Source organism: Protopterus annectens, chromosome 3.part1 (assembly GCF_019279795.1).
Source record: "Protopterus annectens isolate FY-2018-M chromosome 3.part1, PAN1.0, whole genome shotgun sequence".
NCBI classification, from domain to species: domain Eukaryota; kingdom Metazoa; phylum Chordata; order Ceratodontiformes; family Protopteridae; genus Protopterus; species Protopterus annectens.
This window is the reverse complement of record NC_056732.1, coordinates 1,467,051,318-1,467,076,591: the sequence shown is the minus strand read 5'-3', so window position 1 is coordinate 1,467,076,591 and position 25,274 is coordinate 1,467,051,318. Positions and strand designations below refer to the sequence as shown.

The 25,274-nt window shown below is 38.9% G+C and overlaps 1 protein-coding gene across 1 annotated transcript in view; it reads left to right on the top strand.

The window, feature by feature from the left end:
* Positions 1-25,274, top strand: part of LOC122797794 (cubilin-like) — a 2,156,354-nt gene that overhangs the window by 1,478,719 nt on the left and 652,361 nt on the right. Inside the window, 1 exon segment of the mRNA XM_044066315.1 lies at positions 17,073-17,229. Coding sequence (XP_043922250.1) covers positions 17,073-17,229 — 157 coding nt within the window.

Genomic DNA, 25,274 nt, shown 5'->3' with positions numbered 1-25,274 from the left:
GGCCTTGAACCAGGTTTCTGTGACTGCATAGACATCTACATCTTCCAATAATAGCAGTGCTTCAAGGGTGTGCAGTTTCTGATTTCAGCTCTTAGAGTTTAGCAACATGACCCTTATTTTATTATGAATGGTAAATTTAATGTCGGTAAGTTTGTTTTCAAGACCTTGTCTAAAGAAGGCAATATGGGGAAGCAAGAGCCTTTGCCAGCAGCTGAAAGCCTAGTGGTGCCAGGTGCAAACTGTCTCAGGCAAAGCAGCAAGGTTTGTTGACCATGACTTCCCAGGCTGACAGAAACTGGATCCCCTTTGAATGACACCAGAAACTAAGCCAAATCAATCATTTTTTGTTTATACTGCAGCATCAGGGTAGTATGCTGCTCAAGGCTATGGATATGCCTAACTTGGACATATACTCAGAGAGCTCAATCATGTTTCTCTTCATATAGACCAGTGAGGTACGTCTCAGATCGCTCACTCAAACACGAACTATGACACAGTCATAATAGTATTTGTTGCTGAGAGTCCTGAGTGCATGTGTGATCTAATGAATCTTGGTGTTAGGAAGCTGACAGTGGCTTTCTCCTTGTCTAACCTGGTGAGTGGGACATCCGTGTATCTCACTATGGAGTCTCCAATGACAAGAAAATGTATTTTTGAGTGTTACAGCTTAAGGGATTGGCAGATGAGACACTGGTGTTACTATGCATCATGGATCCTGTGTGAACTGGTATACATGGATTTGAGTGAACAGCAGATGACCGAATGAAAACCGTTCGACAGTAGTTCTGCGAATGTGCAAAATTGCGAACACAATGTAGCCGAAAAGCAAAATACCCCTCCCTTTTTGACCCATGGTAGCGCTTGTTTAGGTGGTAGAGTGGTTGGAAATGTCAAATGCCAAATTTTTTATGACATTCCAAGCGTTCGACCCCTGGAGCGTCGACATATAGGTTCGTGGAAACCGAGTTTCAACCATTGGTCACTCGGTCATATGAATGTAAACCGTATGAACTGTGTTAGTTGTAGCAGTCTTGTGTTTTGGAGGTCTCTGGTGTTTCGGTATGTTTTTTGAGAGAACCTTCATGTCTATTGATTTTTGTGTTTGATGCATACTATGTGTATGAGTAGGGTCTCTATGTGCATGACTAGTGGTGGGTGGGTTGACAACCTGTTCAGTGTTACTCTTTCAAGTGCGAGACACCAGGGATTCAAGATTCTTGGTGTAGATACACCTTTCACACTGTGTACTAGAGTGAGTTATTAATAGGGGGTTGTCAGTGTACATGAGGCAATTGCTACACTGCCTCAGGAGACCCAGGTCAACAAGGATTGCAGAAGAAACAGGGGTAGTCAACTATCCATGATGCTGGAGGTTTAATAGGTCACAGCTACTAGAAGTATTTCTTAGACCAGAGAAGTACTAAGGATGAGGACTACACTAATGTGATACAGCTGTATCTAAGGCAAAACTTGTTGAATTTATCTATCCGGTTATGGTGCACAGTTGCGTGGCAGTGTGTGGTGCTGCATGATGCACAAACAAGCAGAAACCCACTCATACACTGGGTTTAAATACCAGAAGCTAAAAACATGAAAAAAAATACAAAAAGGTTCAAAAGGACCAATGAGGATGCATACTCCAAGCCCTAGACCAACCACCCTCCGCCATACAGGTTCCAAACAGCACACTTCTCTCACTAGGGTACAGAAGGTCCCTTTCCAGTCAAAGCTGGCCTGGAAAATGTGCTCAGAGCAAACAGCCATTACAAACAGACCCAGATGCAGCAAACCTGTATCTGGACTATGCTACTAGCTACCCTAGTTTTGGCGGGAAACTCTAAAGAATGTTTAACACAGCAGAAAAATAGCAGTGAGACACTAAAAAAAAAAAAACATTTCAACAGCAGAAATACAGTCCAACAGAAATGACTGAATTTGCCCCTTATTTCACACATTGGTAATTATCTAAACCTTTTCAATGAATCTTTCCCTATATCTCCCTCTGTGATACCAGGTTACAGCAGATTCATGGGTAATATAAATCATTCAAAGTAGGTACCAGGGGCAATGGGACTCATTCACTCTAAACTTAGCAATTCCTTCCCATCCTCAAATTCACCTCTTTCCTCCCTCCCATCATTTCTCATTTGTTGTTTCAGGGTGTAATAGAATCTGTGCCAGAAAAACAAAAAGGAGAAGTATTCTATTCAGGAATATTTCTATTGACCAGAAAAGACAGACCCTAATGACTGGTTATGGACTTGTCTTTCTTATACGTTTATGCCAAGACTCCAAGGTTCAAAATGCTTATCCTGTAGTACCTCCTCTAAGTTTCTTTATGAGTCAAGACCTAAAAGACGCATATCCCCATATTCCCATTCACAAAATGTTCAGATACATTATAAAGATTTTTCTGTCTCCGGTTAACATATTCAGTTCTCTTCTTTACCCTTTGGTCTATTCATAACCTAGGGGGTTCACAAAATGCCTAGCACAAGTGATTGCTTTTTGCAGGCTGCAAGGCATTCACATCTTTCACTACTTAGATGACTGTCTTATTTTTGCAGACTGTATTCAGAACTGTCGAGTCTCTCCTCTTTGTCAAAAATCTGTTTCAAAACCTAGGTTTTCACCTCAGTCTGAAAAAATCATCTCTTACTTCTTCCTACAGAGTAACATTTCTGTAATGCCTGCTAGACACTTCCTAAATGATGGCATTGCTGACACAGGAAAAAAGTAACCTTCTACCAAGAACAGTTACTTCAATTTTTTCAATAATCTCTAACTACAGCAGAGAAACACCTGAGGATCACTGGATACATGACCTTCACTATTCTTATGACTCCCCTAGCCAGATTACACACATGGAAAATTCAATGGGTTCTCAAATCAATCTGCACCCAGCACTAGCATCCTCTTTCTTTTATATCCCTGTACTGAACTTTATGAACTGGTGGATGAATCAATTCCTTATAAATCCAGGTCTTCAATTTTTTCCTCAGTCCCAGTCATCTGTAACTATGGATGCATCAAACATTCTCGGGGGGGGGGGTTCTATATCCAAGATATTCAAAGTGTGGAACATTTCAGAGCATCATTTCAAAAGGAAGCACATAAGTATCTAAGAAATGATAACATTGATAAATAAATATATTAAAAATTCTGGAACATTTGCAGACTCCAGGCACCCTTTTGCTAATCTCAGACAACAGCACTGTCATGTGTTGCATAAACAAGCAAGGGGAAAACAGATCATGCCCCCTGTGCAAACTAGCAATGATAGTCTGGAAACTGGCAATACAGCATAATCTATCCCTTCGGACTGCTCACATACTGTCAGAGCAAAGTGCTGTGCAGACATTCTGAGCAGGTCCAGGAGAGAGAACCACAAATGGAAGAAACATACAGGGGTCTTCCGGGAGATAATCCGTTTCTGGGGAACTCTGCAAGTAGAAATATTTACCTCCATTCACAACAGACAGTTAAAAAAAAATCTGCTCCAGGATTCCTTGCAGAAAGGTTGAGAAGACAAATGCCTTTTCCTTCCTATGTACAAGAATATTCCTGTCTTCCCCTTTTCATCTGATAACCAAGTTCATTTTCAGAGATTCAAAAGGACTTTCAAAAATATGCTGAATAACTTCCTTTTGTCGCAGAAAACTGCTTATTCCTTCTTTTTAAAAAGGGCAATTACCACAAGCTTCCCCACAGGATGAACTTATAAAAGCCGAGGGATTTCTGACTCACTGTAGCTATCAAATTCTACATCTGACTGCCTGGATGATAGCTTTGATACTTTTTTGGCTAAGTGGAGGAGATTTTCTGGTAAGTATCATGAAAAGAACAAACAGCCTTTTAAGGCTGAAGCTCCTCTGGTTGTTCAGTACCTGTGTGAATTGTTTAAATCTTGTTTTCCCCATTCTTCTGTTAAGATTAATCTTTTCATCCTTATCTCAGGTAAAAAATAAAAATAAATAAATAAATAAAACATTTTTTAAAAGGGTACTTCACTTTTGTCCACCAAGAAACAGGTGGCTCCTCTTTGATGTCTTAATTTGTACTAGGAAAACAGACTATTTTTCTTTTGATCCATTTCATTAAGCTGATGTAAAATTCTTAGCATGGAAAACAGTGTTATCCACTGCCTTGACTTAGGGTAAGAAGGTTTTTGTGTTGCAAGTTCTTATGGTGGTTCAACCTTATCTTTCTTTTAAAAAGTTAGGATATCCATAAGAATTAACCCATCCTTCATGTAAAAGGGAGTATTAGAATTCAGCTTAAATAAATATTTTCATCTCCATGTGCCCCCCCCCCCCAAAAAAAAAAAAAAAAATAAGGGAAAGAGAATTCTTCATAGTCTATATGTCCAGAGGCAACTCAGATGCTACATTGACAGGACAAAAGACTTTAGGACTCCAATCAGCTTTTCTTTTTTATGAAAGTAAGGAAAAAGGACCAACAAGTGTCAAAGCAGAATATTGTCAGATGGTTATCCCATGCAATCCAGTTTTGTTATTCTGTCCATGGCAAGGCCCTTCCTTTCAATGTCAAAGATAGCTAAACCAGAGCTTTGACTGCTTATGGAGCTTTTTAGAAAGGGGGACTCTAGAAGTATTCTAAATGTGGCAACTTGGTCACACATTCACTAAACATTATACGACTGACCTCAAACAGGTTTCACTCAGACTATTCTCCAAGGGCTTATGGACTCTGATCCTTTTTCCTCATTCTTTGCTACCTAAACTTTGATAATTGTTTCATATAGCTTATGCTACTAAAGCAGTGATCTAATGATAAATATAGTACGTCTGTGTAAGTAAACTTACCACACTGTTGCAGTGCTACCACCCTTCATCCTTCCCCCTTTTCCTGACCCTCTTTTATAGGTCTCATACCTGTTCTTATTCCTTTATTCCTTTTCTAATCCAACTGCCTAGGTGGGGCTGCCCTTATTATTGTGATGTCCGTCTAATATCCCACTGAACTGCCACCAATAATGTGATGTCTCCATAAAATCCTGGGTCAGTAACTAAGGAAATTCAATCCTCACTACAGACTCAAGTGTGAGACCATCACTTAAACAGGACTAATATTTCAAAATTTCCCCTAAGAACACAACAGGAACATGCTCTATAACCGGGGATTGGACTATATACTTCTGTCCGCCCCTAATGTAATTCCTTATTACACACTCCAGAGAAAGGTATTGCAGTTTAAGACCTCTGATACACTCACGCTTAAATTAATTGAATCTCACACATCCAAACACTTCTGGGAAAGCTTAACACAGATTTCCAGCTGTGTCACTTTCCCCAAATGATACGATAAAACGCTGCCATCAACCAAAGTGTCTACATGCCCATTCAAAGGGGTGTCCAATTATTAAAATTAGGTATTAAAACGATATTTAATTTTATTTATTTTTTTATTTCACATTTGTTAACTGGGTTGATCCAGCTGAGCACCGGCCTATTTTCAGTGTTGACCCAAGGAGAAAAGCTCCAACAAAATGTACAGATTTTTCAGTTATACAGCTTTCACAGATTTGAGTAATAATAACAGTTATACAATAATCACAAAGTTAAGTAATAGAAAAACAGAGAAAATAAAAGTATAATCAGACATGTGGTAAAGTTAGTATGCTATTTACAGTATATAGACAGAGGACTTGTAACAAAGATTCTTATATGTTAGGCAAGAATTAGTGAGACTATACCATCATCTGATTTTTTTTTTTAAGTAAGAATGGTAATAAATGACCTAAAGCAGCCAGGCTTTCAAAGTGGTCCTTAAATTATCAAAGCAGGTATAAGCACCCTCAAATCACTAAAGAATACACTAATTAATCAGCCGCAATGTAAGATAATAAAAATGTTTGATAATGAGCAAAATGATTAAAAAATATAAAACAGTAATTTCAATAAGCAAACAGAATTAAATCACCAGCGAAAAATTCAATTAATACTGAAGGATATAACTCCAACATTTAGAAAAAAAACTCTGACCAACTAAGCTATACTTTCCTACATAACTGAAGAACACTGTCCCTGATCTAAACTAAATATCACAACAGAGCAAAGGCAGGCTTACAGTTCTTGGTGAGTCGTTTGGGTATCCACTGCTCAGTACAGCTGTGAACTGAGCTGAACTGGTTAACTACTGTGAACTCAGCTGCACACAATGGAGCAACAACTATTATAACTGACTTCAGCTGTCTTCAGCAGGCTCTTTTATAGACTAGGTTAACTGTCTTAATTGTTTCAGTTTTTATTTTATTTTCACTATTTGAAAATCAACAAACAGCTGTTTATTAAAAGTTCCTTCCTGTTTTTCAGTCTCTGACAGTAAATACAGAGCAACTGGAAACATTCCAATGACATCGTCTGCAGATCAGCTGACTGTTAGCCTGCAGTTAGAATCACCTTCAGAAACATGTGCAGTTAGGTATGTAACAGAACACTGTTCAACTCTTTAAAATATCCTGTACAGAGTATTAATCAACATGCAAGAAGTTATATACAATATCATAGCCAGTCATGCTGGCATATAATACAGAAGTTAGAATTTATGTACAAAACCCTAGCCAGACATGCTCGCACAGATGACAGTGTCTAATTTCTTCTCAGTTGCCTTTCCCATTTTTCCTAGAACATAATTAATTACTTTTCAGCTCAAACCTCCATTTCCTGTGAGCCAAGAAAGCTCTGAATTTTGGCACATGTGCATCTGCTTTTATACTGGCAAACTCTCTCATGCCTCCTTAGACACATTGGTAGGACATCTGATCCTTGGCAGGATATGCCCCATATAGGTTAGGCTACTGTGACTGATCTTTTCAAACATCTGCTATTATGGTAAGTTTACTTATGTAACTGTACATTCCTTTTTGCATTTGCCAAGTTAAAAGCTGTATATTTTTCCATTACCATATGTCCTTAGGATAATGAGCAAGCAGGTAATTATAAGAGATCTGACCACTGTATTCTGAGTGAAGTTTACAGAGATTATTTCTTGTATTTTCAGCATTGCTAGATTTTTTCTTCTGTTAACAAATGCTGTTGGCAACAATGAGTCTGCAGATATAAGCAGTTAATCAGAAGAGACAAGCATGTTCTGTGTGAAATGTACAAAGTTACTAGCTTTTTTTCTTCATCTATCTTTAGCAAATGATATTGGAGAAAATGAGTCTGCAGGTGCAAGTTATTAATCAGGAAAGTCTAAGCTGTGTCTTCTGAGTGAGTTGTACAAGATATCATATATTTAACAGTTAAAGGGAAACTACCAAGCAGTTCAGTGTAAATAAATTAAGTCTAAAACAGAGTGAGTTGAATAGTTATGCAAATGGTGGCCTTCCAAACAACCTTAGTACTTTAATGATTAAATATAGCAGCGCACATTTTAGTTTATTTGTTTAAGGATAGCCAGTATATTTTTTTTATTAAGGCTAAAAGCTAAAGTGTACTGAAAGCATGATAGTTGCTTTTTCATATCTTGGAGAGGAATAGAGTTAAGATGAGGACAGATAGCAGTCTGCATAAATGTAAATCCAGGGTCTAACATGAGAGTTAGCATGGTTAACCCTATTTTTTTTAAATAGATAATGCCTATGGACACAGCTGTTGACTTCGGAATGGGCAGCTGCTCCTACATGAGGTGGTAAACTTCATTTCTGGAAAGTGTTTATGGTTTCATGCATTTGCTGTGAGTTAAAGGGATTGGGGTTTAAAAGCATATTTAGAGTTTTTTCTTCTTGAGCAATTTTATTGAAATTAAATGTCAGGGAAAATGGGGCATGGGCTAAAACATTGATGGGACGAAGCAACTACATAAAAAAATCAACCTGTTAAACATTAGTATAATTTTCAAGTTGCAAATATATATTCAAAAGAAAAGTTAATATAGAATATGTTGAAGCAACAGTTTTTTTATCAAAATGGCTGCTTTGTCAATATTAACATGGCATGTACAAACAGAAAAAAAGCAGAGTACTGAGTTATATTAAGAAATATATGTATTTCTGAAGGAGCATTCAGCTTTGTATCGGGAACAAAGGGAAAAAAAGAGTAATAACAATAATTGTATGTGAGATGTAGTGACAGAAGAGGAAAAAATATGCCAGTTGTAGATTTATCAAGGTTTTGGGCAGGGGAGGTGCATTACATTGGCATATATTTATATTGTTACAGAATTTAGGAGAATTTTGGGGCAAATAATAAACCTTCAATTGGGAATATTATTTATGGGTGGGGACTAGTACCTGATTTGTACCTGTGAAGATGAATAATGTGGACCTAGAAAGGAAGATACAGAGAAAAACAGTAGGTTTCTATAGAAATATATTTGCCATAGATGATGTGAATTTTGTAACAGAAACTCTGTCAGAATTTGAAAATTATTTCCCAAGACAGAACAGTTAGGCTGGATTAAATAGAAGGTGCATTTCACAGGAGCATATGCTTTTAATTGAAAGCTTTGAGACCCAACAAACAGCTATATCAAATAGTGCATCAATAAAAGCTAGAATAAAGATGTAAGATAATGATGTAAAATGAGACACTGATGTCTTCCTTCTTACCTGTTAAAAGAGAGGAATTTAAGAAGTTGTACGTGTGTGTTAGTGTGTGTGTGTGTGTGTGTGTGTGTGTGTGTGTGTGTGTGTGTGTGTGTGTGTGTGTGTATGTATGTGTGTGTGCTTGTGCATATGCATATGAGTGTGCACAAGTTCATGCACGCCACATATTAAATTATTCCTACATGCTCATTCCATTTGTTTCTTATACTTTCTCATTTTCATAGGTTCATAGGTTGGTACTAGGCTATCGGCCCTAGGGGCTATACAAGCCTAGTCATAACAATTCCCTGGCTATTTCTTCCCGCAATATTTACTTCCCTGAACCCCTGTCTAGCAGAGTGACTGACGTGATCCCTGGGGTGAATCTCCCATCCAGTCGTCAAGGTTCCTTTTGGAGAGGCCCAAAGAGGCGCTCTGCTTGGTATGTATGGGCAGTCTATTCCAGAGTCTGGCAAGTCTCTGGGTCAGGAACCTATCCCTTCAGCATGCTTTGTTCATTGTGATGACAATGTTTAGATCCCTGGAGCGTGTGGCTCTGAGGGATTGGGATTTCTTTAAGTGTAGCATGTGCAACAGCTCTGGGTTTGACATGGCCTTGTATGTTAAGCAGAGATCACCACTGGGTTGATGATATGCGACAGAGTATAGCGAGTTTTTTTTAGATGGTCAGCATAGGGCATCTGCTTTAGGCCTATGATTCTTTTAGTGAGTTATTTCTGCGGCCTTTCCAATTGTTGCAGATGTCTTGAGAGGTACATACCAAATGGGGCGTTGTATTCTATAATGGGTCTAATGAAGGATGAGTACAGTGGGACAATGACCTCCTTTTTTCTGGATGAAAAGCCCTTAGTAATGAGGTGTGCCACATAGAAGGATTTCCTGACTGTTGTGGTGATGTGGCTATCGAAGGTGAGACCACTGTCCACCTGTGTCCCTAAGTCTCTCATCACACTTTCAGTGTTTAGTGTACTGCCGCCTGTGTGATAATTCAGGTCTATATTAGAACATCGAAGTTTCAGAACTTCGAATGTTTTGATATCGACCCCTATTCAGCGAAAGCTGAAAACAATGAACATACAGAACTGCTCCAAAACACATACACACAATACAGGCACACCAAACAAACAGCAATCCACACACATACACCTAAAATCTTACACCTAACCCTACACGAAACTATACACACACAACTAACTATCCACTTACCTTAACCCAAACCCTAACCCTAAGGTCAATCACTATCGCACATTCACCTCACCTGTGCCCTAACCCTAACTCATCTACCCCACCCTAACCCTCACGTCCACACAGTCGCACACTTACCTGACCCATGCCTTAACTCTAACTCTAACTCACCTAACCCACCCTAACCCTCACGTCCACACAATCTCACACATACCTAACCCGCACTAACCTAACCCACACTCAATCGCACACTTAACTGAACCCGACCCGTAACTTTCCACCACAGCGCTGAAAATACTGAAGCAACAGAAACAGACAACCAAATTCTTTCCCTAGGAAAAAATTCGGTTTTCTGTTGCTTCGATATTTTCAGCTTTCGCTGAATAGGGGTAGATATTAGAACATTCGAAGTTTTGAAACTTCGATGTTCTAATATAGACCCGATAATTCATGGGTACATGTTTTTCCCCAAAGGGGATAACTATAAATTTCTTGGCATTGAGCTTGAGCCCATGGCTCTGGCACCAAGCATCTGTTTCTGTAAGGCCCTTTTATAGAATATCCACATCATTTGGGGATTCAGTAATGGCTCCCAGTTTGTAGTCATCTGCAAACTTTATTAGCCAGAGTCCCTTAGTCTTGGCCTGTACTTCAGAGAAGTAGATGCCAAACAAGAATGGTCCCAGGACTGAACCCTGAGGTACTCCACTTGTCACTTGTCTGGAGCTGGATTTTGCATCTGCTACTTTTACAGTGTGGGTTCTGTCGTAAGCCAGTTGGCAACCCATCGAGTGACGTAGGGATTAATGCCCAGCTTAGTAAGTTTATCTATGATTCCAGAGTGGTTTATGGTGTTGAAGGACTTGGAGAGGTTCAGATAGGCTGTGTGGACCTCCTGACCCTCGTCTACAGCTCTGGAGACTGATTCAAAGATGTCAGTCAGGTTCAGGAGACAAGATCAGCCCTTCACGAACCCAAACTGTGTGGGGTCCATTGTTTGAAGGTTGCCGATATCTTTGCTTATAAGTTCCATGGCCTTGCAGATCAGGCTCATCAGACTGATGGGGCTGTAGTTCCCAGGATCCAAGGTGGATCCCCCCCTTGTGGAGTGGGATAACTGTAGCTGTGCGCCACTCAGTGGGCATGAAGCCTGATGTGAGGCTATGAGTAAACATGACACTTAGGTGAGGTGCCAGTTCATTTTGTAGTTCATGTAGTACACAGCCCAGGATGTCATCTGGTCCCATGGATGCTGTATTCTTAGCTTTGGAGAGTGTGGTTTTTAACTGTGTGGCCGTTATTACTGGAATTTGGCAATCTTTTGGTATTGAGATGGGCCCTTTAGGGGGTGAGAGCAGGGTGAAGTTGGCACTGTATCGATCTGCCAGGATATTGGCGATACCCTTGGGATCAGTATATTTAATGCCATTCTGTTGTAGCTCAGAGCAGATCTGAGCATTGCCATTTGGATTTTTGACATAGCTATAGAATGCCTTGTGGTTGTCTTTGGAATCTTTTCCTTGCAAATTCTGGCCACAAAACATGTGAAAATAAATGCAATGCACTTACTCTTGTTAATTCTCAGACCTTAAAATTCATCTTTTCTAGCTGCTTGCTACTCCATAAATGTTACAGACAGATTTCCATATCAATACTGTTAACATCTAGGATAATATTTTAGTATATAACAAAGCAAAGCATATGTAGTCACATTTATGCTGAGTCACATTTATTTAGTGTCACAATTTTGTAAAATCAGATTTGCTCCAGATCAGTCATTCCATATCTTGTCTCATAGAATCTACTTGAAAACAACCGCTTTCTGTTCTTTACCAAACCAGTCTGTTTATGTTTGCTAATATGTTATGTACTGACTAAAACAGGAGCTTTTCTTGCCATGACCCAAGCACACTTCTAAACTGTACATAAAAAATATACGCACACACACACACATATATATATATATATATATATATATATATATATATATATATATATATATATATATATACATTTATTACACAGTTTAGCAATCAAATTCAATTATGTATTCTATGTGTAGGACATATATGACAGAATTGCTTATTTTGCTAACGAAATCCCTTGTGCAGTGCATGTTTGTGCTTTACTTAATAAAATTGCATGAAAAAACTTAAATAAATAGAAATACTCCCAAATTGTTGTTGCTCACAGACTAACATGCAAACAGCAGTGCATTGGTTTAACAGATTTATTAACTCATTAACACCTAATCTGCGTGGAATTTCACACCTCCTAACACCAATAGATTTCATGGCTGAAAAGCTTTTTAAATTCCTGAGAATGCAGTTTTGAAACCTACTTGCAAACAACGTATAGATCATGAAAAACATAAAATTTAAAAAGAAAGTTAAAAGGCAAACACTCTTCATCACATACATTGATAAGTCACCCAGACATAATGGTAGTTTTATACTGAGCAAGTAATTAGATAAGAGTAGTTTGATACCTTTGAGTCAAAATCTAGTCATGGTGACTGCATGGGTTGGCCCCTTAGGGTTCTTGTGGCATATTACAGAAGTAGATTGCCAAGCCTTTCTTCTATTCAGATACTGCTATTACTCAGTTGTGCCCCAACCACGGTTTGAACCTAGGTCATCCATGTGATAATCCTTTACCTTAACCTCTGTGCTCACAAACCACTGTTCAGTGCAAACCAAGAAATAAAAAACACAGTAGCAAGGAAGCACTTAGAGCTGAGCAAAATGTTTAATAGATTAAGCGCATTCGTCAGTCCGTCACAATGACTTCATGATGATGTTTTTCATTTCTTGGTTAGCCTCTGTGCCGTTAGTTCAATCTAATTAGATAATGCATGCATTTTATTATTATAAATATACAAACAACTATTAATACCTCTACCATTGTACAGATCCCAACTATGAGCATTACTTTTGTTTCGGCTGATGTTATCTTCAATTTTCTGCAAAATGATTTTGTTCATGTAACTCCATTTTTTTGTGATATTTGCATAATAGTGATGTGTGTGTATTTGTATATTTAATGTACTAATAAATATAAATATCTACAAAACAGTGCTAATCAAACACCAACTATTAGCACAGAGTTTTCAACCATTGTGTATGCTTTCTTTCCGTAATTTAGGGGTTGGCATAATGGCTAACATGCTTACCTTACAAGCATAAGGTGCAGAGTTTTATTCTCACCTTGAGAAGTATTGCTAGGGTTGAAATGTACCCCATCCCAGTGGCTATTAGCCTAATAATTTGATATTAATGGACCTATATCTGACACTTTCCTGCTCCATCCCTTATCTGTGTTGAAGTTGATATTATGGTTGTTTACATCACAGTCACAAGGTACAGTCTTTGATTCTCACCTTTGAAAGGGAAATTGGCTAGACTTAAAATGGCCCACAAGTGCAAATAGCCTGGTAATAACATATGTTTCTAATGGAGTACAATATAAACACATTCTGGTTCAAATTATTAATATGCAGCATATACTCATAAGATGTCCAGTATTTATAAAAAATATACTATTTATATATTTTGTCATTAAACAAGTGTAGCTATATGCAGATTGATAACATTTAATCAGCAATTATCCTCTGCAATTTTTGCAGCATTATGTAAGCTTTCATTTGATAACAAGAAGTTCTACACACACACACACACACACACACACACACACACACACACACACACACACACACAATACATACATGAACGCCCATGTGCGCTCGCGCACACACACACACCACACATATTTTTTTTCATATCTGGTTCAAGTTATTAACTGAAATATTAATATCAAGACACCATGTATCATAGTTAGATTTTCTGGCATGGTGTATGCTTTTATTTGATACAGTCAAGCTCCATCTAAACTCCTTCTTGGTCGTATTATTACCAGAAGTATTACTATATATTAATATGGCATATATTCCTAATTGCCATGAAAATATATCACACTTTCATGCTTACAGTCCAGTCCATTCAAGTCAACAGTCAGTAAAATTCTAAAGGGCATGTCTACACAAGGAGATCATGAAAACATGTATATTTTCACACACACATGTATATGTATGTATATATATATATATATATATATATATATATATATATATATATATATATATATATATAGTTTTCTATTGAAATGTTGAAATTTTTAAAAAAAATGGTACTTATCAGCAAATTGTTTCGCCGAAAGTACACATAACCTAATGGCCCTATTGTCGAAAATTAGCTGTTACCGTCAAAAATGTCGATGACATTTTATGACATTAACAACAATGCCACCCTTGCCATAACTTCCTAACCCCTACACCTAACACCCCGTTTATGCAGGGGGGCAAGCCTCCCTGCACCCCCCACACCCCCCTAACTTAATATTCCATCTCTGAGATTGCACTACAGTATGGAAATGGATGTATTTCCCCAACTGCACTGTGCTGTGATCCCTGTACATAATCAAATGTTATATTTGTGAATGCACAGTACATTCATAAATATACCATTCGATTACGTAGCTTGCACCCATATGAACTATTCAAACATCAATAGTTCAAATAGTTCATAGGCGTACAATGCTACGCTAATATTTCAGTGGTAAACTATATATATATATATATATATATATATATATATATATATATATATATATATATATATATATATATATATATATATACACACACAAACTGACCGAAGATTAGGGAGAGATTAGTATGTATTACCTGAAGGATATAAAGTCTGAAACTCAAATGACTGTCATTATTTAGAGTGCCATTCAGCTATAGGTTATATATCACAGAGACTATGGCAGCTGTGTTTTACTCTTGCATTTGATGTAACTGTCAGCCAATATTTTTTGTAGAATCACTTTGTGTAGTTGTGAGAGGTCATTCATCCCCAAAAGAGGAGGTACATCAACAAAGGTCATCTTAAATACAAGTAGAAGAGCACATTTTTTTTGCCCCAACACAATTAACAAGGTAACCAGACAAACAGGGCAAAGTAAAGATTCTATCCATGAGCTCTGTTTTAAACCAGAACTTAAATGAATTGTCTAACAATTGCAAACTTTGAAGGCAGAGGCAGTGATTCAAGTCTACTTGGCTCCAGTTGAAGTTCATCTGCCTGTTTGTGTGCATCACATTTTTAGGAAGGAAAGATGATGATCTAACACCATATCCAGATCTCAGGTTCTGCAACAGCTGAGTGGTAATGAAGTTGAAGTAGTAATCCGGAGGATTTAGATTCAGATCTTAGTCAGAGTATGTACTTCTTCAGTGTTGTACTCCTAGGTTTGACCAGGGCTTTTGCATCCTTAAGCTTCTAAATTATATAGCAGTTTACCTGAGCTCTGGTTTAGGCAGCATGTTGATACGGTCTTCTCCTGCACCTGAAATGATATGTGTTGGTATATTTCTTCTGTTCTCATTTCTCTCTGTGTATCAAGATTTAGAACTTGCTCACTAAATGAGAGTCATTGCTGTGGATCAGGCAGTAATATATCGATTCCTAGGGAAGACAGATAGGAGCCAATCTAAAGCCTCCTAGATTCCTAGATTGTTACAAGGTTAATGATGCAGGGGGCCTTTCTATGCCTAGCCAATTTTCCTGAAAGAATAATGACATCTTGTGTCCAAACTGGACATTGGGGGCCAGGCATTTATAAGCTACCTTTGTTCATAAGGGATATGGGTATCAGGCCTGGTGTAAATTTCCTACTGTCCCTCCACCAGTCTAGGTTGTGCTTAAATTGGGTAATAGATGAACTCAGCTTCACATGGATGGGAAGCCTAGACCTCTTAAACTGAGATGAATAAAACAAAATCCACGTCAGCAGGACCAGCAGCAAAGAGTCCAATATTAAGTGTTTTATTAACATCCACATTTCGTTCAAAAAAACGGAACTTCTTCAGACAAACATCAAAAGGTAACAAATGTAAAATCACTCCTTAAATACACAATTAACAACACATGGTACATTTGAATGGACCAACCAACTGGTTAAAACTCACTGACATCAATGTGTGGGAAAAAGCTGATCTCAAAGCTTCTTAAAATGCTACTGCATACAAAAGTCAGGTCTTTACAAATTGTGTTTTAAAATCAAACAACTATAGAACATAGAATCTATGAGCATTTATATTGTATCAGGAAAAACAAGTGTGAACACGCTTTGGCGAAACACGTTAATGACCACCCTCAGCATAGTTTTACTTTTAGGGTATTAGGACAGGTTCCCTTTGACATCAGGGGGGGTCCTTTCCAACTATTATTAGAGCGCCTAGAAGTGATTTGGCAGCTGAAACTCTGTTCATATAGACCCCCTGTTCTTAATGACAGAGTGAGTTTAGCTTACATTTTGAAACTCAGAAGTATGCAGAGGTAATTTTATTATTACTTTTTACTTTTTATTTTCATTTTTCATTTATGACTCATTATTTTTTATGTTTTACTTTTTACTTTTCGTTAGCAAATCGGTTTCATTTATTATGTTTCGTTTTTCTTGGTTTTAAACATTTCATGTTTAGACACATTTCCATTGATAATTTTCATTTTATGTTGGTTAGTTGTTTGATTTTAAAACATAATTTGTAAAGACCTGACTTTTGTATGCAGTAGCACTTTAAGAAGCTTTGAGATCAGCTTTTTCCCACACATTGATGTCAGCGAGTTTTAACCAGTTGGTTGGTCCATTCAAATGTACCATGTGTTGTTAATTGTGTATTTAAGGAGTGATTTTACATTTGTTACCTTTTGATGTTTGTCTGAAGAAATTCAGTTTTTTTGAACGAAAAGTGGATGTTAATAAAACACTTAATATTGGACTCTTTGCTGCTGGTCCTGCTGACGTGGATTTTGTTTTATTCAAGCCTAGACCTCTTCACGTCTTAAGGTCCTTTGTCCAAGTAGGAATCTAGACAAGTTGTGTTACAATGTTAGCAGTTTTTAGTACACGACAGATACTTGTGGCTTTGCTTTTAGTGTTGTTTCCCAGTGTATGTACTCTGCATTCTATACCCAGTGCACAAAGCAGATGGCTCATAGTTTAAAGCTAAAGAAGTTTTATTTGTGTATGTAAGCTAAGCTTATTGCCAAGACTACAGCAGATACATGTAGTGAGTATAAGCTATGCAGATAATCAGTTTACCAAACTTAAAATTATAATAAAAAATTGCTGCAAACTTGTTTTTTTCCGTCATCACATATATACCTAGGTGGAAGTAATGTACTGTGTGTAAATAAATATATAGCTTCTTATGAACATGGTCATTTAATTATATTGCATACATCTGCAGGTATGGGGAGGTGATTCTGAAGAGGATAAAGCTCTGCTGACCACAGGCTGTGGAAGTACTTCACCAGGAACCATCACTGCCCCAGCGAGTGTAGTAATCACCAGATTCCAGTCACAAGACAATGTTGGAACAGGCTTTGCAGCATCATTCAGCAGCAGTATGTACTCATATACATTTATTCAAAACTGGATAAAACACTCTGCAAACTAAGAACTTAAAAATTCTACTACTTATAACAGTTGGATGTTCTTGTGCTGCATGCTTGTACATTTCTGCTGCATTTTATAGTGCAAGGAGCTTCAAACAAAGTGGCAGTTTGTATACAAAAATAATTTATTTATTTATTTATGTTCATAGGTTGGTACTAGGCTATTGGCCCTAGAACTGTACAAGCCTAGCCATAACAATTCCCTGGCTATTTCTTCTCACAATATTTACTTCCCTGGATCCCTGTCTAGCAGGGTGACTGACGCGATCCCCGGGGTAAATTTCCTATCTCCCATCCAGTCATCAAGGTTTCTTTTGAAGAGGGCCAAGGAGGTGCTTTGCTTGACATGTATGGGTAGTCTATTCCAGAGTATTGGGAGTCTCTGGGTCTAGAACCTATCCCTCCAGCATGTTTTGTTCATTGTGATGACAAGGCTTAGGTCCCTGGAGCATGTGGCTCTGATGGATTGGGATTTCTTTAAGTGTAGTATGTCCAACAGCTCTGGGTTTGACATGGCCTTGTATGCTAAGCAGAGATCGCATCTGAGTAGACGATATGCAACAGAGTATAGCTGGAGTTTTTTCAGTCTGTCAGCGTAGGGCATCTGCTTTAGGCCTGTGATTTTTTTAGTGAGGTGTTTCTGTGGCCTTTCCAGTTGTTGCAGATGTCTTATGAGGTGCATACCAAATGGGGCATTGTACTCTATGATGGGTCTAACGAGGGATGAGTACAGTGGGACAATGACCTTCTTTCTGGATGAAAAGTCCTTTGTGATGAGGTATGCCACATAGAAGGATTTCCTGACTGTTGTGGCGATGTGGTTATTGAAGGTGAGACCACTGCCCACCTGTGTTCCTAAGTCTCTTATCACACTTTCAGTGTTTAGTGTACTGCCACCTATGTGGTAATTCATGGGTACATGGTTTTTCCCAAAGGGGATAACTATACACTTCTTGGCATTGAGCTTGAGCGCATGGCTCTGGCACCAAGCATCTGTTTCTGTAAGGCCCTTTTGTAGAATATCCACATCATTTGGGGATTCAATAATGGCTCCCAGTTTGCATTCATCTGTGAACTTTGTTCACCAGAGTCTCTTAGTGTTGGCTTGTACTTCCAAGAAGTAGATGCCAAACAAGAGCAGTCCCAGGACTAAACACTGAGGTACTCCCCTTGTCACTTGTCTGGATCTGGATTTGGAGTCGGCTACTTTTACAGTCTGGGTTCTGTCAGTAAGCCAGTTGGCAATCCATCGAGTGACATAGGGATTTATGCCCAGCTTAGTAAGTTTATCAATGATTCCAGAGTGGGGGATGGTGTCAAAGGCCTTGGCGAGGTCCAGATAGGCTGTGTGGACTGCCTTACCCTCATCCACGGTTCTGGAGACTGATTCGAAGAAGTCAGTCAGGTTCAGGAGACACATTCGGCCCTTCATGAACCCAAACTGTATGGGGTCCATTGTTTGAAGGTTGCCAATGTCTTTGTTTATAAGTTCCATGATAATACGCTCCATGGCCTTGCAGATCAGCCTCGTCAGACTGATGGAACGGTAGTTCCCATGATCCAATGTGGATCCTCCCTTGTGGAGTGGGATAACTGTAGCTGTGCGCCACTCAGTGGGCACGAAGCCTGAGGTGAGGCTATGATTAAACATGACACTTAGGTGAGGTGCCAGTTCATTTTGTAGTTCATGTAGTACACAACCCGGGATGTTGTCTGGTCCCATGAATGCTGTATTCTTAGCTTCGGAGAGTGCGTTTTTTACCTGTGTGGCCATGATTACCGGAATTTGGCAATCTTTCAGTATTGAGATGGGCCCTTTAGGAGGTGAAAGGGGGGGTGAAGTTGGCACTGAATTGATCTTCCAGGATACTGGCAATGTCCTTGGGATCAGTATGTTTTTTTATTAAGAAAGTCCAACTGGGATAAATTAACCTATTTTCAGCAGAGGCCCAGGGAGAAATGCAACAAAACAAGTAGAAAATATACCTTGACAATAAAAAAGTAAAGAAGCAGAGTTACAAATAAACTTTTGGAAGAGTGTATGTAATACAAGCAATTCTGAAAAAAAATACACAGATTAGCACAAAAAAACAGCAAACAGTACTAAAAACATTTCTACAGCCAGGTTCTTGTCATACATGTACCTATACATTTACAAAAACAGTCACTTAGGCAAATAAAGATATTCTATAAAATTACAAAGAGAGTGTTAGCATTACCTTACATGTGTGGTATTGTTATGATGTGTTACTGCAGAGTGCAGTCCATAATGAAGTGGCAGGTACAGCCTTTTGAAGTGACCCCCCCCCCCCCCCAGCTAGTACAATAATCTTAACTGTCCAATAGACAGTATACATTTAATTCAGATCCTCTGACTAAATTAACCATCAAGCAGCCCTCTCAGTGCTTTCTGCCTTAGTTTGTATCACTTGGAGGCCCATCTGTTTATTTGCATCTCTATTCATTCCCCTTCATTGCTAATGTATCTCCCTACTCTAATCTGTGCACAAACTGGTTACTAATCAGCAAGTCAATGTGAAGACACACTCCCAACCTTAATAAAGTTTACTGTCTCTTCTCTCCTTCACTTTACAGGTAGTTTGAATTATTACTTACCCCCTCTGAGGCCTTCACTGATTTTCACTGATTACCTCTCTGTTTTCTTTGCATTCCACCTGGTTTACACCCCTTGTGCTATCTCCCTCCCCAATACTAAGTCTATATTAGAATCCTGCTCAGCATGGAGACATCTTTAAATTTCTAGTCTCCCACCAGGACACAAGTGCTCTTCAGCAATTACATTCTGCTTGCTGGTAAGCCATTAGACCTCAGGAATTTGTTTAAAGTGTTCAGATTTGTAAAGTCATACTTACTATTTTCTCTTGTCTTGGTGGGCTCTGCCCCGCTCAGTTCGCCCTCGCTAATGCTCAGGCTCTCTCCGCTCCCCTGCCCTGCCCCCTATTCCCTCCTACCCCCACTACCTCTACATTTATAGTAAACACAGCCACACCCACAGCTCACCCTCACATCACCTCCACCAATCACAGCTCCTCAAGTCATATCACTTTATACCACACCAACTTGCTCCACACAAAATACTCCCAACCACTCTAATTCCCACTAGGCATTTTTTACATCACCCACACTACTTCCCCATCCACATATAGTGCAACACTATAATTCCTATTCAGACCCCCCACCTAGAACTAACTTAAACTTTAGAACCATGACTATCACACAACTAAGTATAGTCTGTCTTCTCATAATTCTTTACAACACCACAAGTTATCACTCTAGCAACATCCCTAAACTTAGTAGCACAACACTGCATTATGCACCCTCATATACAGACACCACACATTATAATAATATCTGCCAACAATTGTTCAAGAACTACATAACGAACCAATTCAGAATTAAACACATATGCTCTCATTCCTACTCTAAAAAAACACAATACTTTCTCACACTCCTCACCAAACTCCAACATCTGTATCACCATTTTAACACCAGGCTCACCATAAGTGGGGATATCCACCCCAACCCAGGCCCAAATCCATCCTGTCCAACACAAACTGCTGCAACACAAATGTCAGAACATAACACCCCCATTATCTTCATCCCTGGGCAAATCAACAACAGCAGCAAAAGCAACCATCTTTTAGTGCTAAATATTAATATTAGAAGTATCAAAAATAAAATACCTGAACTCCAGGCCACAATAGCACGCTACTCCCCAGACATAATTGCTTTAACAGAAACCTGGCTAAATAAAAAACATAGCAAACTCAGAAGTTCTCCCTACCGGCTACAATATCATTAGACAAGACAGACCACTTCGTAAAGGGGGTGGAACTGCCTTACTGTACAAGTCCAACTTAACTGTCTGTCAATTACCAAACTCCTACCCCTCCCCCAATAATTGGGACATACTTATCTCACAACTTCAACTTCACCCTAAAAAGGTCATCACCACAATTGTGATCTATATTCCACTTGGTAATATACCTGCTAGCCTTGAAGACTTCTTATCCTGGTGTTCTTCCACATACTCACAAGAAACCCTTGTTCTGGGGGACTTCAACCTAGATTGGTTCACCTGTATATCAGAACCACCAAGTAATCTAATAAATCTCCATGGCTACCAGCAGCTAGTCCAAATTCCAACTAGATGTGATAAAAAATCTAAAAGGGAATCCATCCTTGACTGGGTCCTAACTAACAACCCCACATTGTACCCTCACACAGGCAGTCTCCCAGACACCTTAAGTGACAACAACATAATATACTTTATACGTAGTAGAACAAGCATATGCAAAACCACTAACTATATATCCACTAGAAACACAAAAAAATTATCTCCTGCGGTCCACAACACTTTACTCTGTAACTGTGACTGGACCACCCTAAAAATCCTCCCACTTGACCAGGCTGTAGCATATTTCAACAAAACATTTCTACAACACCTAGACACTGTCGCTCCATTGTGAAAAATCAAGGTTAGAACCTCTACAAACCCCTTGCTCAGTAAAGAAACCAAACAAATCCTCAAGTTCAGAGACACTGCCTGGCTTTACTATCAAAAAAACAAAGAAACACAAAGCCTAACTAAGTACCAAGAACTGTGCAACCGTGCAAAAAAATGCATTAGGCTGGACAAAAAATCCTACTACACAACTTTACAAACTAAATACCAACACAACCTGCAAATATTTTGGAAAAATGTAAACCAGCTACTAAAATCCACCCAAAAGGCTACCCCCAAACCAACCACCCCTGACACTAAAGTTCCCATCAAACACAATTCAACTCCCACTTTGTGAACTCAATTCTATCCTTAGTATCACAGGACAGTTCCTTCCTCACTATCCCCCCCAACACAAACAACACTAATACAAGCTTTACCCTCAAAACAGTTTCCACCACTTCAATCAAAAGCATGCTCTCCAAACTGAAAACATCATCAACAGCAGCAGACCTACTCCCCAGCTATTTCTTGAAACTCACAGCAGATGCTATTGCTATCCCAGTCTCCACTCTCATAAACAGATCAATTGTTGAAAACTATGTGCCCAAACTCTGGAAAATATCCTATGTTACACCCATACATAAAGGCGGGACCTCCAATGAACTTAATAACTACAAACCCATTGCTCTACTCTCCCCCCAGGCCAAAATCCTAGAAAAATGCATCCATACCCAGATGCTAAACTATCACCTAGACAGCAACATCCTGTCACCTACTCAGCATGGTTTCAGACCTGCCCATAGTACCACTACAGCCCTCCTCTGCTTCACAGACACAGTAAACCGTCTCAAAAATGAAGTCCGACAGGTTTCAACTCTTTTTTTGGATATGTCAAAAGCATTTGACATAGTCTCACACCAAATCCTGCTAAACAAACTAAACCAATATCACCTATCAAATTCCACTCTCACCTGGTTCCAAAGCTACTTAACTGACAGGTACCAAGCTGTGAAATGGGAAAATTCTCTCTCTCCCCTCAACTGCCCATAACTATAGGAGTCCCACAGGGTTCTATCTTAGGACCACTACTATTCACAGTCTTCACAAATGACCTCCTTACCTCCACACAGCATGCATCTATCATTCAGTATGCAGATGACACTACCTTAATCTGTGCTGCACAAAACATTCCCACCCTCCTGCAAACGACTCAACTAGCATTCTCTGACGTTGAAAACTACCTTATCAAAGCCCAACTTATCCTCAATCCAAAGAAAACTCAGCTTATGATTATAACCAGTTCTAACAAAAACACTGATAACAGTCAATTCACTATCTACTCCACAAATTCTACTCCGATCACTCCAGTGGCACAGGCTAAGCTATTGGTGATAACCATAGACTCCCACCTAAAATTTGATCTCAACTTAACTATTAAAAAAGTACATGCCAAACTGGGATCACACTACTGTATCAAACTGTTTCTTACCAACAACACAAGATCAGCCATTGCTCACTCCCAACTTCTATCCACCCTACTCTATGCATCTCCCATTCTAACTAATCTCAACAAAACTGAACTAAGCAAAATGGAAGCCTGCTATAACAGAATTGCCCACTTTGCTGCAAATTGTTCATATAGAACTCATCACTGTACTGCTTTGAGACAGCTCCACTGGCTTGAACTGCCCAGCCTCCTAACCTACAATCAGCTCTGCCTCTGTCATTTGATCTATTACATCCCCAATAAGTGTCCTGCCCTCAAAAACCTAGTACAACATCATTCAGCCAGAAGGCCTCTTAGATCATCAAGCAAACTACTACTAGACATCACCAACAGCTACAATAGCTTTGGAGATGCGCTATATAGTAGTTCAGTGGCTAAAAAATGGAACTCTGTCCCCACTAGCATTCAAAACACATCATCCAAAGCCTCCTTTAAAGACCTCATCAGGCAACATCTCAAGCAAAGTTGGCAGTGCCATGATTGCTCCCCAGGCTAGTGAAAGCGGATAAGGTATACTTACTAACTCTAGAGTACTGATAATAGTTTTCAGTCTTACTCACAAACACTGGCTAATCTACAATGTAAGTACTGTACCTGTGTACTATGTATGCATTCTACCTATGTTCCAGATTTCAGCTGTACACCACAAATCTATTAATTACCTTTATTTTTAAATTAATATTTTTTTGTTTGTTCTCTCCACTGTAACTGTTGATGTGCCTCATAACACTATAAAAACATGTCTTTTGTAATTTGTGTGTATACTGATCATGTCTAAATAACTAAATGTATCTATAATTTTTCTTTGTGGAGCTTTTCTTCCCAGGCCTCTGCTGAAAAAGGGCCTTTTCGGCTCAGTCAGACATCCCCGGTTAACAAATGTAAAATAAATAAATAAAACATTTTACAAGAACAGAAACATATGTGCTTCTATTAGATAATAATGCATAGTATACTAACTTCCAGTATGGCAACCTGATGAAGTACACCATAGTTCACATGCTGTCCATCAGCACTAACTAGACATTCTTCTCTCCCACCCCCCACCCCACCCCCACACTTTGATTGCTAAAGCTATCACTTTTGGTTTTATAAGTAGTATAAGTAGTTTGATTTGATAAAGAAAAAAGCTAGGAAACAGAGCAAAAAAGTTGTTGTATCTGACCCTATGCACATCTCGGTGCTTGGGGAGACCTTGCGTACCATGTGTGCCAGATTCCAGAGGAGATGTCCATGAGTCTCACCCCTATATTTGTTTCACCATTATCCTTCCAGAGATAAAGAACATGATGGTGACTGTTCAGGCTTATCTAGAAAAGACAGATGATGATTGTCAGGCAATCTCCGCTACTTCATCTCCCTGTCATATGTACTACAGCAGCTGGAGAAGCTGGAGTGAAACTGAAAGGCTATGTAGATGCCTCTGAAGCTGGGCATGGTTATGTGGAAGTGCATCTAATTGAATTTGAAGACAGGGCGTACAGGAAAAAACATAAGATCAGTAGTTGTCTTTGAACACTTAGAGGGTAATAATTGGCTTCCTTTTGTATGAGATGCTTGTTTTGTGGACTGGTTTAAATTCTGCTGACATCTTGATTGGGAGGGCTCATTGCACACCATGAAAACCTCTGAGGGTGGATTCAAGTTGGCCAAGGTACATTATCATATGCTTTGAGTCACGTGCTATCAAAGAAAAGATCTTCAGTCTGCTTTGAAGCCAGGGAATAAATGTTTTGGGGCCAAAAATAGAATCTTTGCTGAGCAGGATTACTCTTTGCCAACAAAAAGACAGAGAGCAGGTTTTATTCCAGTAATCAGGTTCTGTAGGTCTCTGAATCTGAAGTTTGAATTTCTCTACACTGCCACTCTGGAAAATCTTAACTCTGGGTATGGCAGGGTCCTACACTGACAATGCTGAAGCTAGGAAAAAACTCTCTAGACTGGCAGCTAATAAAAACTCTGGACAGTCTGATTCCAGTGTATGTACAAAAAGGGATAGCCTTTTCAATGAGTAGGTGA